Source organism: Sminthopsis crassicaudata, chromosome 2, assembly GCF_048593235.1.
Source record: "Sminthopsis crassicaudata isolate SCR6 chromosome 2, ASM4859323v1, whole genome shotgun sequence".
NCBI lineage: Eukaryota > Metazoa > Chordata > Mammalia > Dasyuromorphia > Dasyuridae > Sminthopsis > Sminthopsis crassicaudata.
The window spans coordinates 389260824-389273939 of record NC_133618.1 but is presented as its reverse complement, the minus strand read 5'-3'; the positions used below and the strand labels follow the sequence as shown (position 1 = coordinate 389273939).

General features: G+C 36.6%; 1 protein-coding gene across 8 annotated transcripts in view; it reads right to left on the bottom strand.

Moving 5' to 3' along the window:
- LOC141556808 (protocadherin alpha-C2) overlaps positions 1–13116 on the bottom strand; it is a 182175-nt gene that overhangs the window by 118611 nt on the left and 50448 nt on the right. Inside the window, exon 1 of one of the 8 annotated variants that reach the window (XM_074291601.1) lies at positions 9239–13064. The exons of the other annotated variants lie outside the window; for them this stretch is intronic. Within the exon in view, the coding sequence (XP_074147702.1) occupies positions 9239–11632 (2394 nt within the window). The 5' untranslated portion in view covers positions 11633–13064. Of the gene's footprint in view, positions 1–9238; positions 13065–13116 lie in introns of those variants that run through there. 8 annotated transcript variants of the gene reach the window in all.

Sequence of the window (13116 nt, the reverse complement as noted above, 5' to 3'; positions counted from 1 at the left end):
AAAAAATAACAACTCTAGCTCTATACTCTGATCCTAAGAACCATACTCCAATATGTTATTGGAAATAGAAAAGCAAACATAAGTGCAAAAATGTTCATAACTGTATTATCTGTAAACATGATGTACACTAAACCATCAGGGGATGATTAAATAAATTGCAGTGTATGAATATATGATAAAGTAAATAGCAGTATATGAATATAATAAAATATTATTTCATTGTAAATATAAAGAATTCAGAAACAACCATATGAAAGTGCTTCAAAACACTATTAATAACATAAATGCAAATTAAAATATATAGCATCTGGTCAGCTGACCCAAAAATACTTGTCTTTTATCTCCTGAGAGAATAAAGTGAATAATATAACGGGTTATTGTTTTATCTTTCTGGTTTGTCTGGTACATTTCAAATGAGTCTTTTCTATTCAAAATATTCTCCATGGCAATGGAAATAAGCTGTTGTCCTGTACCTGACATCTATTTTGTTCAGAAGGGACCTACTTAACAATATTTTGAGATGATCCTAGACATGAGTTATATTTAAGCACTGTTTTGGGGATTTTCTCTAAAGTTCTATTCCTGGGTGGATCCAATTGACCAGAGAGAAACAAAAAAGTGAACCCTGCTGCCCCCTAAAAATTAAATCAACCTATATGAATCCAGATTAATCCCCCTTTTTGGAAAGGGCCCCCTGTACTATAGATAAATAATATACTCCAATGAGGTCAAATATACAAGGGAAAAAAACCTATATACATATACACAAATATTTATAACAGCACTTTTTAAGTAGCAAAGGGATGGAAATAAAATGTATCCTCATCAATTGAGAAATGCTTGAATAAATTGTTACATATGAATGAAATGGAGTCTTACTAACCATAAAAATGATGCAGAATTGAGAAACATTTGGAAGACTTGTATAAACTGATGCAGAACAAAGTAAGCAAAACCATGAGAAAAACATATTCTATGACTTCTGTGATACAAATGAAATCAGAATTTAAAGACCTCAGAACTCTAATCAAAACTCAAAGTATAACTTCAGAGGACTAATGGTAAATCAATCAACAAGATTTTATTAAACAGTGCCAGGCACTGTGCAAAGTATCAAAGACAGTAAAACAAAGAATGAAATAATTCATATATACTCTTAAGAAACATATTCTAAAGGGGATGAAGCATGTTTCCTGCCTTAAGTCAGGGAAGTGATAAAATATAAATGTAGAATAATACATGCATTATCAAGCATGGCCTATAGGTTAATTTGTTTTGTTTAACTATACCTCCTTATTACAAAGCATATTTCTATTGGGTTCTAGGGAATCATTGGGTCATGGCAGTAATGTAAAAAGAGAATCAACAAAACTAAGAATTCTAAGAAACACCAAAACTGAGAAGTGATGAAACTCTAGTCAAAGACAATGGCCAAAATTAATGTCATACTATTGTAGTTTAAGAATACATACCTATGGGCAGATAGGTGGTGCAGTGGATAGAGCACCAGCCCTGAAGTCAGAAGGATCTAAGTTCAAATCTAGTCTCAGACACTTAACTGGGTATGTGACCCTGGGCAAGTCACTTAACCCCACTTGCCTCAGGGAAAAAAAATACATAGCCACTTTCAAATAACAATGAATAAACTGTTTTCAAGGAAGATAATTTACAAACAGAATGTTGTTTGAATATTTGTTAGTATGTATCTATTATGTCAAGATATATTGTATCCACCATTTCCTTTAAATAAGAAAATAAATATGGAGAAAACTAAAGATCAGGTGACAAATAATTAAAATTGGTAATATCCTATAAGAATAGTGCCAGAAGATGTAATACTCAGAATAAGCTGACTTTGGCAAAGAATGATTGGGATTGGGGGAAATGGGCAATAAGGGGAATGTCTTTCATATATATATATATATATATATATATATATATATATATTTTTATATATATATATATATATATATATATATATATATATATAATGTTGCTTCTATATGTAGAGGACTACAGACTACAGGTATATCCATTTTTTCTTGGTTATAGTGAAAGACTTCCATCTTGTTTGCTTATGCTGGCACTGCTTTTTGGATGGGTTCTTTATCACTTACTCTTGCTTTTTTGTAGGATTTCTTTTGTAGGACTATGTAGTCTGGATTATTTTTAGGGAATTTTTTTCTGAAATAGATTTGTGGAAGCTGAGCTACCTGTCTCTGATCAGACAACCATTTTGGAAGTTTTCTGAGAGTGGAATTTGAAAGTACATGGAAAATAATAGAGGTGTCATAAACCTCGAGAAAAATAAGATAGAAATGGTAGGAACTAGTGAGGAGGTTAAAGATATGGATTATTTGTAGGCAACAAAGAAGAAGCAAGCAGATGGAAAGGATTAAAGATTAGCTAAAAAGAAAAATTATACTGGCAACCAAATAACACTGGAATCTAGAAAAGACCTTCAGTCTCTTCAAGGAGAAGATTAAGGGTGAATGTACATAAGCAAAATTGCCCCTTCGATGGAATATGAAATAATGTAATAAATGGTGAAGAATGATTTCAGTGGGTTATGAGATGCTGAAAAGTTGTCAGGTGAGGTGGAAAAGAAAAACTGGAATTTTAAGCAGATATATTTGTTTTTTCAGTAAAATATAAGTTGAAGGCCTCACTTGAGAAGTGTAATTAGATGGATACAATTAGAGAGTTGAGGGGGAAAACAATGTTTGGAAGAGTTATTAAGGAAAGTAAAATAGAGAACCAATTAAAGAGAAGTAAAAGAATTTGAACAACTGTGTGGCACAGTGAATAGAGTGAGTGAGTTCAAATCTACCTTAGACATACAATAGCTATGACCCTGGACAAGTCAATTAATCCTGTTAGCCCCAATTTTCTCATCTGTAAAATGAACTTGAGAAGGAATGGCAAACTACTGTAGTATCTTTGCCAAGAAAACTCCCAATGATGTCATAGTTAGATACATCTGAACAAACAAAAATATTGCCGTATTGCAATAAGTGCTCAGTTGTGATTAAATAGCATCAATTTTAATAGATTGAATCATTATTATTTAAAAGCTTTTGCAGATTCAATTTAGCAACAGATTAAAAAGGTCCAAGAAAGATTGATGTTATTTCTAATCTAATTTTGGTGTTTAGGGAAATGTGAGTGTTAATAGGATGAGAAAGCAAGGGATTCAAGAGAAAAGGGTAGTCACGAATTGCAAAAGGTTAGCTAAGAAAATGAGAAATATGATAGTTTCTGTAGGTGGGAGAAGTAATGAATGCAAGTATATGGCAGCAGAGAAGAAACCAGCAGGTATGAAAAAGATCAAAATTATAGAAGGGGAAATAATGAGAACAATTTGCTAAAGATGATAGGATAGAATGAGAATGAAGATAAATGATGAGGGAGGATGACCTTGGCATGGAGAAGAATCCCTCTTCATCAAGAACATATCCTTTCCCCTCACTCTCTTCTTATTCAAGCATTTAAATAAAACTTATCTCACCAAAGTTATGAGTTATCTAATTGTTAAGTTAAATGGTCATTTCTTAATCTTCAACTTTCTTTGCCTCTATGTAATTTATATGTTCATGTTCTCTGTACTCTTCTGATTTTGTGACATTGCTTTCTTTGCTCTGTCTTTTTGATTGTTTCTGCTAAGATTCTTTTGTCCTATATTCATGCAAATCACTTAACTATGAATATACTAAATAATTTTTTAAAAGACTGTCTTCTCTATTTTTTGGTGATCTAATTATCTCCCACAGATTCAATTATCAGTTTTGCATATAAATTCCATAAGTATATACTCAAAGTTAGTCTTCCTTCTGAGCTATAATCTCTCATCACCAAATGTCTATTGGATTTATTGGATTGAATATTCCATAGACATCTGAAACTCAACATATCCAAAACAGAACTCATTCTCTTCCTTTTTTCACCACCTGCCCACACACATTCATTTACTTTTCTTCTGAACTTCCCCATTACTCTCAAAGTTACCATAATCTTTCAGTCATATAGGCTTGCAAGCCTGGGTTCATCCTTTACTCATCACTTTCACTTACCCTACAAATTCAATCTACCAAATCTTGTTTCTATTTCCACATTTTTCTTATGAGTACACTTCTTTCCACTCACATAGTCATTATATTAGGTCAGTTCCTTATCACTGCTTTCCTAGAGCATTGCAATATCTTCCTAGCTAGTCTCTTTACCTTCAGTCTCTCTCCACTCTAAACATCTATCCTCTACATAAGTGCTAAAATGATTTTCCTAAAGTGCAACTTTGACTATTCACATGCTTAATTAATAAATTGACTCCAATGTCTCTCTATTGTTATTGTTGTTTGTCCTTTCTTTTTGAAGAACAACTACATCATGGTATGATATCTTGACTTGCTCATGAACTGAATTTAAGTGAATCAGAGTTACAATAAAGATGTCAGCCTCATTTTTTTCTTTCAGAATCTGCAAAGTTAAGTGGCAAGACAAAAGTTAGGATGACAGTTGATGGCCCAGGATTCAGTGGATGACCTTGTGTTTTTGATGTCTGACCAAGCTCTAAGTACCCCATAGCCCCTACCTCAAGCCACTTTCATGGGAGTTGGAACAATTTGTATTTATTCCCTCATTCTGCTGGAGGGAAATCTTCACATGCTTCAGATAGACATCCTCCTAACTCACCAATGGGGTTTGGGTCCTATTGATTGCGCTTTTTTTAGTTTTGGTCCATCTTCCAAGATGGCTTTATCTTGGAATACCTTTGGATTATATATAAACTCCAACACTTTAAGCTTTGGATAACCTAACTTCTTCCAATCTTTCTACTTTTTTCTAACATTACTCCTGTCCTGTACTCTATAATCCAATCTTCCTGGCCTATTTTTTGTTGTTCACGCAACATTCCATGCTTAGCACTGTCCACTATGTTTGAAACGCCTTTTCACCTCACTTCTGTCTCTTAGAATCTCTAGATTCCTTTAGAACTTAGTTCATATGCCATCTTCTCATTCCCAATAAATGCTACTGCCTTTTACTCAAAACTTAACTAATGTCTACTTTATGTATGTGTATTTGTGTGTGTGTATACATACATACATATGTATATATTGTTATAGATAGACATCTGTTTTTTCATTTAAATGTAAGCTTCTCGGAGGTCAAGGATTGTTTTTTAGTATTTCTAGTATGTATCAAAGTGTTTGTCTTACCGACGACAAAAACCTCTATTAATTCTCCTTTATTGACTAAGTCTCCATGATTCTATAAACCTAAAAACAATTGTATTATACCCATTTTACAAACAAGGAAACTACATAGTTAATTAAGCATATTATTTTGGTGAAAAGGAGCAGTTTTCTGGCTCCACTTTAAGGAATTCTCCCATGGCACAGACCTAGACATTTAAATCTTCAAGTAGGCCTTATTTTGTTTACTTAACAGAATAAATATAAATGTGACAAAACACAGATAATGTTATGATAAGGTTGCATAAATCACTATTGCACATGGGGATCCTTATGTATAGCTCAGTGGCCCCAATTTCTATTTGAGTTCAGCACCTCTGATAGAGGAAATTCAAAAAAATAAGGCAGAAAACTTCCCCTAGGCACAGCATTGTATGGAGGTGGAAGTGGAGTTGGAATGAGAAGTGTTCTTACCTCTGCATACTCTTGCTTATTTTATATAACTAATCTTTATTTTCTATTAGAAACATTTTTTGACATTTGGAACATTTTTTGTTGTTGTTGAAAATTAGTCTATGGGAGGGAATTTAGGCTCAAAAAACAAGTATGAAAATATATTAAGTCTAAACACAACCAGCTAAGAAAGAGAGAAGGATTAAATCCTACACTGAAAAGGAAGAGAATATTCATGTAGACCTAATTTTCTCTCTATGGCCTAGTAGAGTAACCTGAAAGCAGTAGATTCTTAATGTTTATTGAATTTGAGTCAAAGTGGTGAAAGTCATGAGTATATCCCTTTGAAATGTCCAAAAAAAAAAAAAAAAAAAAGGATGTTCTATTACCTTAATATAAGTTCTTCAAATTATGCACATATACTCCCTGCCTATTTCTGACCAACATTTACCTAATTCAGCATTTGTGTGTGTGTCAGACATGATAAATTCTCTGATTGTTTCCATCCTTTTGATGATCCAGTTCTGAAAGGATTTGGTGTTTTTATTCAGTATTAAAAGCTCTTCATAACCTGAGCCCTTCCTAACTTTCCAGAACGTTTACATCTTAATCTCCTCCATGAACTTTACTATCCCACTACATTGGCCCACTTGGAGTTTCTCAAATAACACTTCCATTTATTTTTTTCCCCTGACTGTACCACATTTCAAAAATGCCTTTTCCTTACCTCGACCTCTTTGCTTCCCTGGGTTCTTTTAAGACTCTGCTTAAAGAAAGAGGTCCTCCTGATCCTCTTCTATCTCCATCTTCATTCCCTGATATTAATATCTTTCCAATTTAAATTATTTTCACCTATTCAATCTATAGTTTCTATGTAGCTAATAATCTGTGGGCTGTTTTCCTCCCTCCTAGAATGTATGCTTCTTAAGGACAAGAATTTTTTTTCTTTGTATTCTCTAAGTATATAATAGGACCTAGCACATACTAAAAGAGCATGAGTGCATTTGGACTGCCTGACTGATAGATAAGAGAAAGCCAGAGTGGTCCTTCAGCCCTCTTTCTTGACCCAGGATAGCAGAATACAAGGTACTGTGTCAATTAGAAGAAGAGGCAACCGGGGCAGCTAGGTGGCGCAGTGGATAGAGCACCAGCCTTGAATTCAGGAGGACCAGAGTTCAAATTTGGTCTCAGATACTTAACTACTTCCTAGCTGTGTGTACCTGGGCAAGTCACTTAACCCCAGCCGGGGAGGGGGGGAAAGAAGAAGAGGCAACTTATGGTTTAGCCTCTTTTTTTCAACACCTATATGGCATCATATAATACAAGGCTTCCAGTGAGAAAGACGTATAAATAGGACTTATAGATGTGACCATTATGACAACCTCACCCACATAACTTTACAAACTTACTCCTGAAACTGAAAATGCCTTTTCTACTTTTGTAGTTCTACTTTCACAAGTTTATATGAATGAAAACTTATTTGGAGATGGAAATGTTCAGGCTTAGAGGTGCACTTGTGAACATAAGAAATCCAGAGGCCCTGAATCCTTTTGAATGGAATTTAATAGCTTCACAAGAGAAAGAGTCTCCAGCAAATCTTGGAGAAGACAATCACTATCAGAGAAATTAATGTGATTCTGTTCCATCTGACCGAAAGACATGTGAGAATTATTTAAAGAAGGAAGAGTTGAAACAAAATGTAAAATACCTAATAAATAAACTATGAGTTAAGACAGCTTTTAAAGTGTAAACTAATAGGATGGGTAAGAGTAGATAGCTCTGCTGTCTTTTTCATTTGTCTTACTATCAATGTGCTCTTGTTGTTAAGGAGTAGTCCTGATTCAGGCTGCTAACTGTTATTTCAGATCCAATTTTAGGATTAGCACTATCTCTGGTAGATATCCTCATCTTCCTATGGAAATATGTCTGATGAGTAGAGTGTTCTGTGGTGTCTCACTATCTGAAAATATCCACCATGTTGGAAGGACTTTGACTTTATGAAAAAGATTTTATCTTAAATGACAAAAATGACACATCAATGTGGCCAGAGGCTACCAGGAAATGTCCAAAGGACAGATTGAACTTTGCTCCTAGACAAATCAAATCCAAAGGATATCTTTGCCACTTCAAAGAAAAATTAAACCAACTATGTTGTAAAGGAAGGAAGGGAACCTTAATAAATAAAGTAGTCCTAATCCATTTATGTTTTTGTCTTTTGTATTTTGCCACTTCTTTTGTGTAGAGGAAATAAATAGCTGTCCCATACTTAATTCCTACTGTATATTGAGTATTATTCTATTCCTTTCTTTTGGGGAAACTTTTCACATGAGTCTAAACCTGAGCAATAAGTAGAACTATAAAATGAAAGTTTAAGCAGCCAAGTATGGCAAAAAAAAAAAAAAAAAAAGAAAGAAAGAAATATTGGTACTTCCTCCCCTCAGAGGTTAGGCTCCCAATGACTGAACTCAGTTCATCCTCAAGCTTTGGTTCAGAGCTGAGTGAACACTAAGAAAGAGGAAGTGGATTCTTGACCACAGAAGTAGTCTCTCAAGACTGGGGCACATGCAACATCAATAACTATCAAAGTTGTTATAACCATATTTGTAATACTAGAAATCTTTATAAAACATTATCTGTATAGAATTGCCCATCCCAATTAACCCCCTTTAACACTGTTTTGTTTATTAGGAGATATATCTTTGAGAAATATGTAGAAATATATTTTTCTTTGAGATTGGTATACTCAGTGTTAGCAAAGAGAATGAAATGTATATATCTCACTAGAAGGAAAGAGAAGTTTTTTGAAAGTTTTTGATCTCAATCTACTGACACCAAAGCCCCAAATAAATTCTAAATTATTATCATTAATAGCAATACTATACATTTTAAACAAACTACTTTAGGTGTGTACAAAAAAATAAGTTTGCCCAAGCCATTCACTTTTAACAATTCTGGGTATCTTAGGGAGATGTCTTTTGAGTACAACTGGATGTCTTAGTCCCTTGAAGTTTTAATAGCTTAAAATTTCTCTAAGACTTTCACTCTACTTAAGTAATATCTATTAAAATAAAATCACAGTAATTCTTATCTATCATTATACAAAGTTTGATTTCATGTTTTATAAGACATTCATATTTTCAGTATGTGGATTTTCCTTCCAACAAAAGAGACGGCATGTCCTCCCTACTTTAATGGAGTTTCATTAGTTTCTAAGGTACTACAAGATGCTTCAACTAATAATATGTTATGCTTTAAGGCTCAGTTTTTCAAATCATGGAAATATGGGATACTTATAGATTTCCTATTCTCTCAGTCATCTAAAATATGTATACAATAGACCTTTTTCTACTAGTTCTCCCTCCCTCAGCTGACCACCAGCTCATAGACTGACACAAAAGAAGTAGAGTATGATGTGAGTGCAAAAGTTACTTACAGATCTTTATCAGAACAGTAACAATACCTAAAATTATAGTTTTGAGTGCCCAAAGAAGATAGACCTTTAAAGTTAATATAGTGAAAATATATATTAAATTTAAAGAAAACGGCATTAAGGCAGAGATCTTCCTGTGAAAGAATTCTCTATTAACACTCACCTTTCCCAAGTATTCTCCATACTCCTGCTGCTCCCCGCTGTGTGACTGACTGAGACAAGGGGGGAGATTGGGGCTGAAGGCCATGAGGTCGTTCTTGACTGTTCCTTCTCCAGAGTAAACTTTCTGCCGCCGCTGCTGGGAATACGACCAGCTTCCAGCTTCGTTTGAACACACCAGCGTAGGCTTACCAGGCCCATACTCACCTCGTGGGGGAGCAGAACACCTCAACGCCACATAGAGCAACAGACTCAACACCAACAAACTGGACACTGAGCAGATAGCTATAATCAGATACACGTTTACATCCACCAGCGCTGCCTCCTTCCTAATTCCTGTTTCCACCACTGCTCCAGGAACCTCAGACAAAGCTTGAAGGGCCTGCCCGCTCTCCAGCAGTGACACACTCACAGTGGCGGTGGCAGACAGCGCCGGCTCCCCGTGGTCCTTTACTAGTACAAGCAGCATCTTCAGAGGCCCATCTGACTCCTCCAAAACTCGCGTTGTACAAATCTCGCCCGTGTACAGTCCGACTCGGAAAGGGCTTCGCCCAGTGGCCGCCTCTGGTAGCAACTCATAAGACAACCATGCATTGTACCCTGAATCTGCATCCACTGCTCTGATCTTCGTCACCACGTGGCCTGGAGCTACTGACCGTGATACTAGCGCTGTCACTGGGCTCCAGCCTATCCCAGAACTCCTAAGAGTAGGTAGCACTTCTGGTGCATTGTCGTTCTCATCTAGCACGAACACCTGCAGGCTCACGTTGCTGCCCAAAGGAGGAAAGCCCGCATCGCGGGCGCTCACCTGGAACTGCAGCAGTTCTAACTCCTCATGGTCTAGGGGCTGCAAGGCGAACACTTTCCCGCTCTCGGAGTGAACAGACACATAGCTTGAAAGCTGACGTTCCCCCACTCGTCGCTGTACCAGTGAGTAAGACACCAGACCGTTCTCTTGTGCATCTGGATCCAACGCGGACACCGTGAAAATGTGACAGCCTGGTGGGTTGTTCTCCTTCACGAACACTGTATACATAGGCTGCTCGAAAGTAGGGGCGTTGTCGTTTACGTCGCCAATGCCTACAGACACACTAACCGTGGCCCACAGTGCTGGAGTCCCACCGTCCCTCGCAGTCACCACAAGCTCATACGCTGGCACGCTCTCGCGGTCCACTTGGCTCTCCAGTACCAATGAATAGTAATTCCTGAAGGTGGACATCAACATGAAAGGCCCGGGAGGTGATAGGGAGCAAGTCACCTGCCCGTTGGCTCCTGAGTCACGGTCAGATACGCTAATGAGGGCTATGACTGTGCCGGGAGGAGAATCTTCTTGGACTGGCAGTGAAAGAGATGTCACAAACACCTCAGGAGAATTATCATTGGCGTCCAGAATCTCCACTAGAACCGTGCAATGACCAGCCATTGGAAGATTCCCTTTGTCAATCGCCTCGACTCGAATTTCATACATATGATTCTTTTCAAAATCTAATTGTCCTTTTATTCTAATTTCTCCTGTCTCTGGGCCTATATGAAAAGTGCGTCGAACTTCAGGAGGTACTGGGCTACGAAATGAGTATAAAATATGTCCATTCGTTCCATCATCAGCGTCAGAGGCATTGAGTTGGATCACCAATGTACCGTTTGCAGCGTTCTCTATCATTCTCACTTTATAAACAGACTGATCAAATTGTGGGGTATTATCGTTCACATCCAGCACTTTGATCAGCACTTCAACACTGCCAGTAAGCTCTGGCTTGCCCCTGTCAGTGGCAATCAGTAATAAATGATGCTGTTGAATTTCTTCTCTGTCTAAAGATTTCCTTAGAATAAGTGATAATGAAGTCGTTTGTTCACTGTCGCTTTGTACATCCAGAGCGAAATATTCATTGGGACTGAGCCTATAGGTCAAGGCCGCGTTCTCTCCTACATCTGCATCAGCAGCGCCATCTAGCGGAAAACGAGCGTCTGGTGGTCTTGATTCAGCAATATTTATTTCTTTTTTATTTTCTGGAAACATCGGCGCATTATCATTAATGTCCTGGATTTCCACCTCCACATGGAAAACCTGTAGGGGCTTGTCCACGATTACCTCTAGGTGGATGTTACAAACAATACTGCGACCGCACAGCTCCTCCCGGTCTATCCGAGAATTCACAAACAAAATGCCATTCTGCACATTAACCTCTAGGTAGTCCGCGCGGCCCTTGGACACCACTCGGAACAGCCTCGACACCAGCTCCCCGACCTCCAGACCCAGGTCCTGCGCGATTCGACCCACAAACGTACCATGTTTCGCTTCCTCCGGCACTGAATAATGGACCTGACCGCCGCCCACTTCCCAGAGTGTGAAGAGCAGAAGAGAAAATAGCAGATGCTGGGCTCTCTGCGAATCCTCCATTATATACGCGTAAGATTATCAGTATCAGAATGGTCTCTTTGGAGAAAACAAAAGATTAAAGTATCTGTCACAAACTGTTTGGATCGAGCCAGTAGTGTGACCTCTATCTGATTCCAGGAAAGATTTGCAAGAGTTGTTCGGTGATTAGTCCGATTCAGGATGAAGATGCCGTTTTTCTTTCTTCACCAAACCTTTTCAGCGAAGAGCGACACCATGTGCACGAATGTGTAACTAAAATAGTAACATTTTCAAAATTCTCAATTGATCTGGAATTTCCTTTACATGTCTGATAGTTTCACCTTTGACTTCTGACTTCTCCTTTTGAAGAAATGAATTCATCTCTGAAGTTGAGAAACATGAAGAGTTCTTCTGGAGAAATATGAAGAATTTGCTCTCTATATACACTTTTAGAACTCTTCCTGTATTTAGTGTTCTCAACAGGAAGTCCAGGAGTGTAACTACTCCTGAACAATTGCTTCAGGAGAACCGAATCCATCCAATATGACTGTCCAATCACAGATAATAGCACTTAGATGTGTCCTTTCACATTCTTTAGGTCTTGTGAATATAATATCATTTCTTCCAGTCAAATTAAGGAGTATGGATTCTTAAAGAATGGTAAGTGATCCTTCGAATTTTCTTTATTTAAAATTGTATTCAAATTTTTCTTGGGATGATTTTATTATTATTATTCCCAATGACCATATTATCTATGCATAAATTTGATTTTTTAAAAAAGAAATATTCTAAAAATATAAAGAGTGATTTACATTGAGTGATCACAAGCAAATCATAAAGTCTTTGAGCCATTTTCTCACCTACAAAATTGGAATAATAATACTTTTAGTACTTACCTCCCAGGGTTGTTGTGGGAATTAAGTGAGATCATGTGAATAAATAACATTGTAGTACTTAAAATGCTATATAAAGAGTTGTAAAATGCTTTTATCAAAGAAGCTAGAGCTCTGGGCCTATAGCCAGGCAGGGCTGAGTTAAAATTCTACTTCAGACACTTATTAGCTGTGAAACCCTGAGCAAAGTCACTTAAGTTGTTTGCTTCAATTTCCTCATCTATAAAATATGGATTACAATACCACTTACCATTCAGAGTTATTTTGAGGATAAAATGAGATAATATTTTAAAGTTCTTTACAAATCTTCAGGGACTATATAAAATCTAGCTATCATCATCATCATCATCATCATCATTATTCTCAGTTGTTCTTCTATTTCCAGGAAATCTTCTGTAGATGCTAATAAATGATATAAGGGCAAATTATATTTTGTGTTTGGACCCTCTACCTTACAATGTTTATTCTATGTAAAAAGAAGAACAAGTCAAAAGGAAGATATGATCAAGCATAGTGAAATTTAAAAATATATATCTAATTCAATTATCTCCTTTTTAATAGAAATAAAATGTCATGTTTAAATGTTTCCAAACTTATTCCCATTCACTTGATTATCATCATAATTGTGAAAAA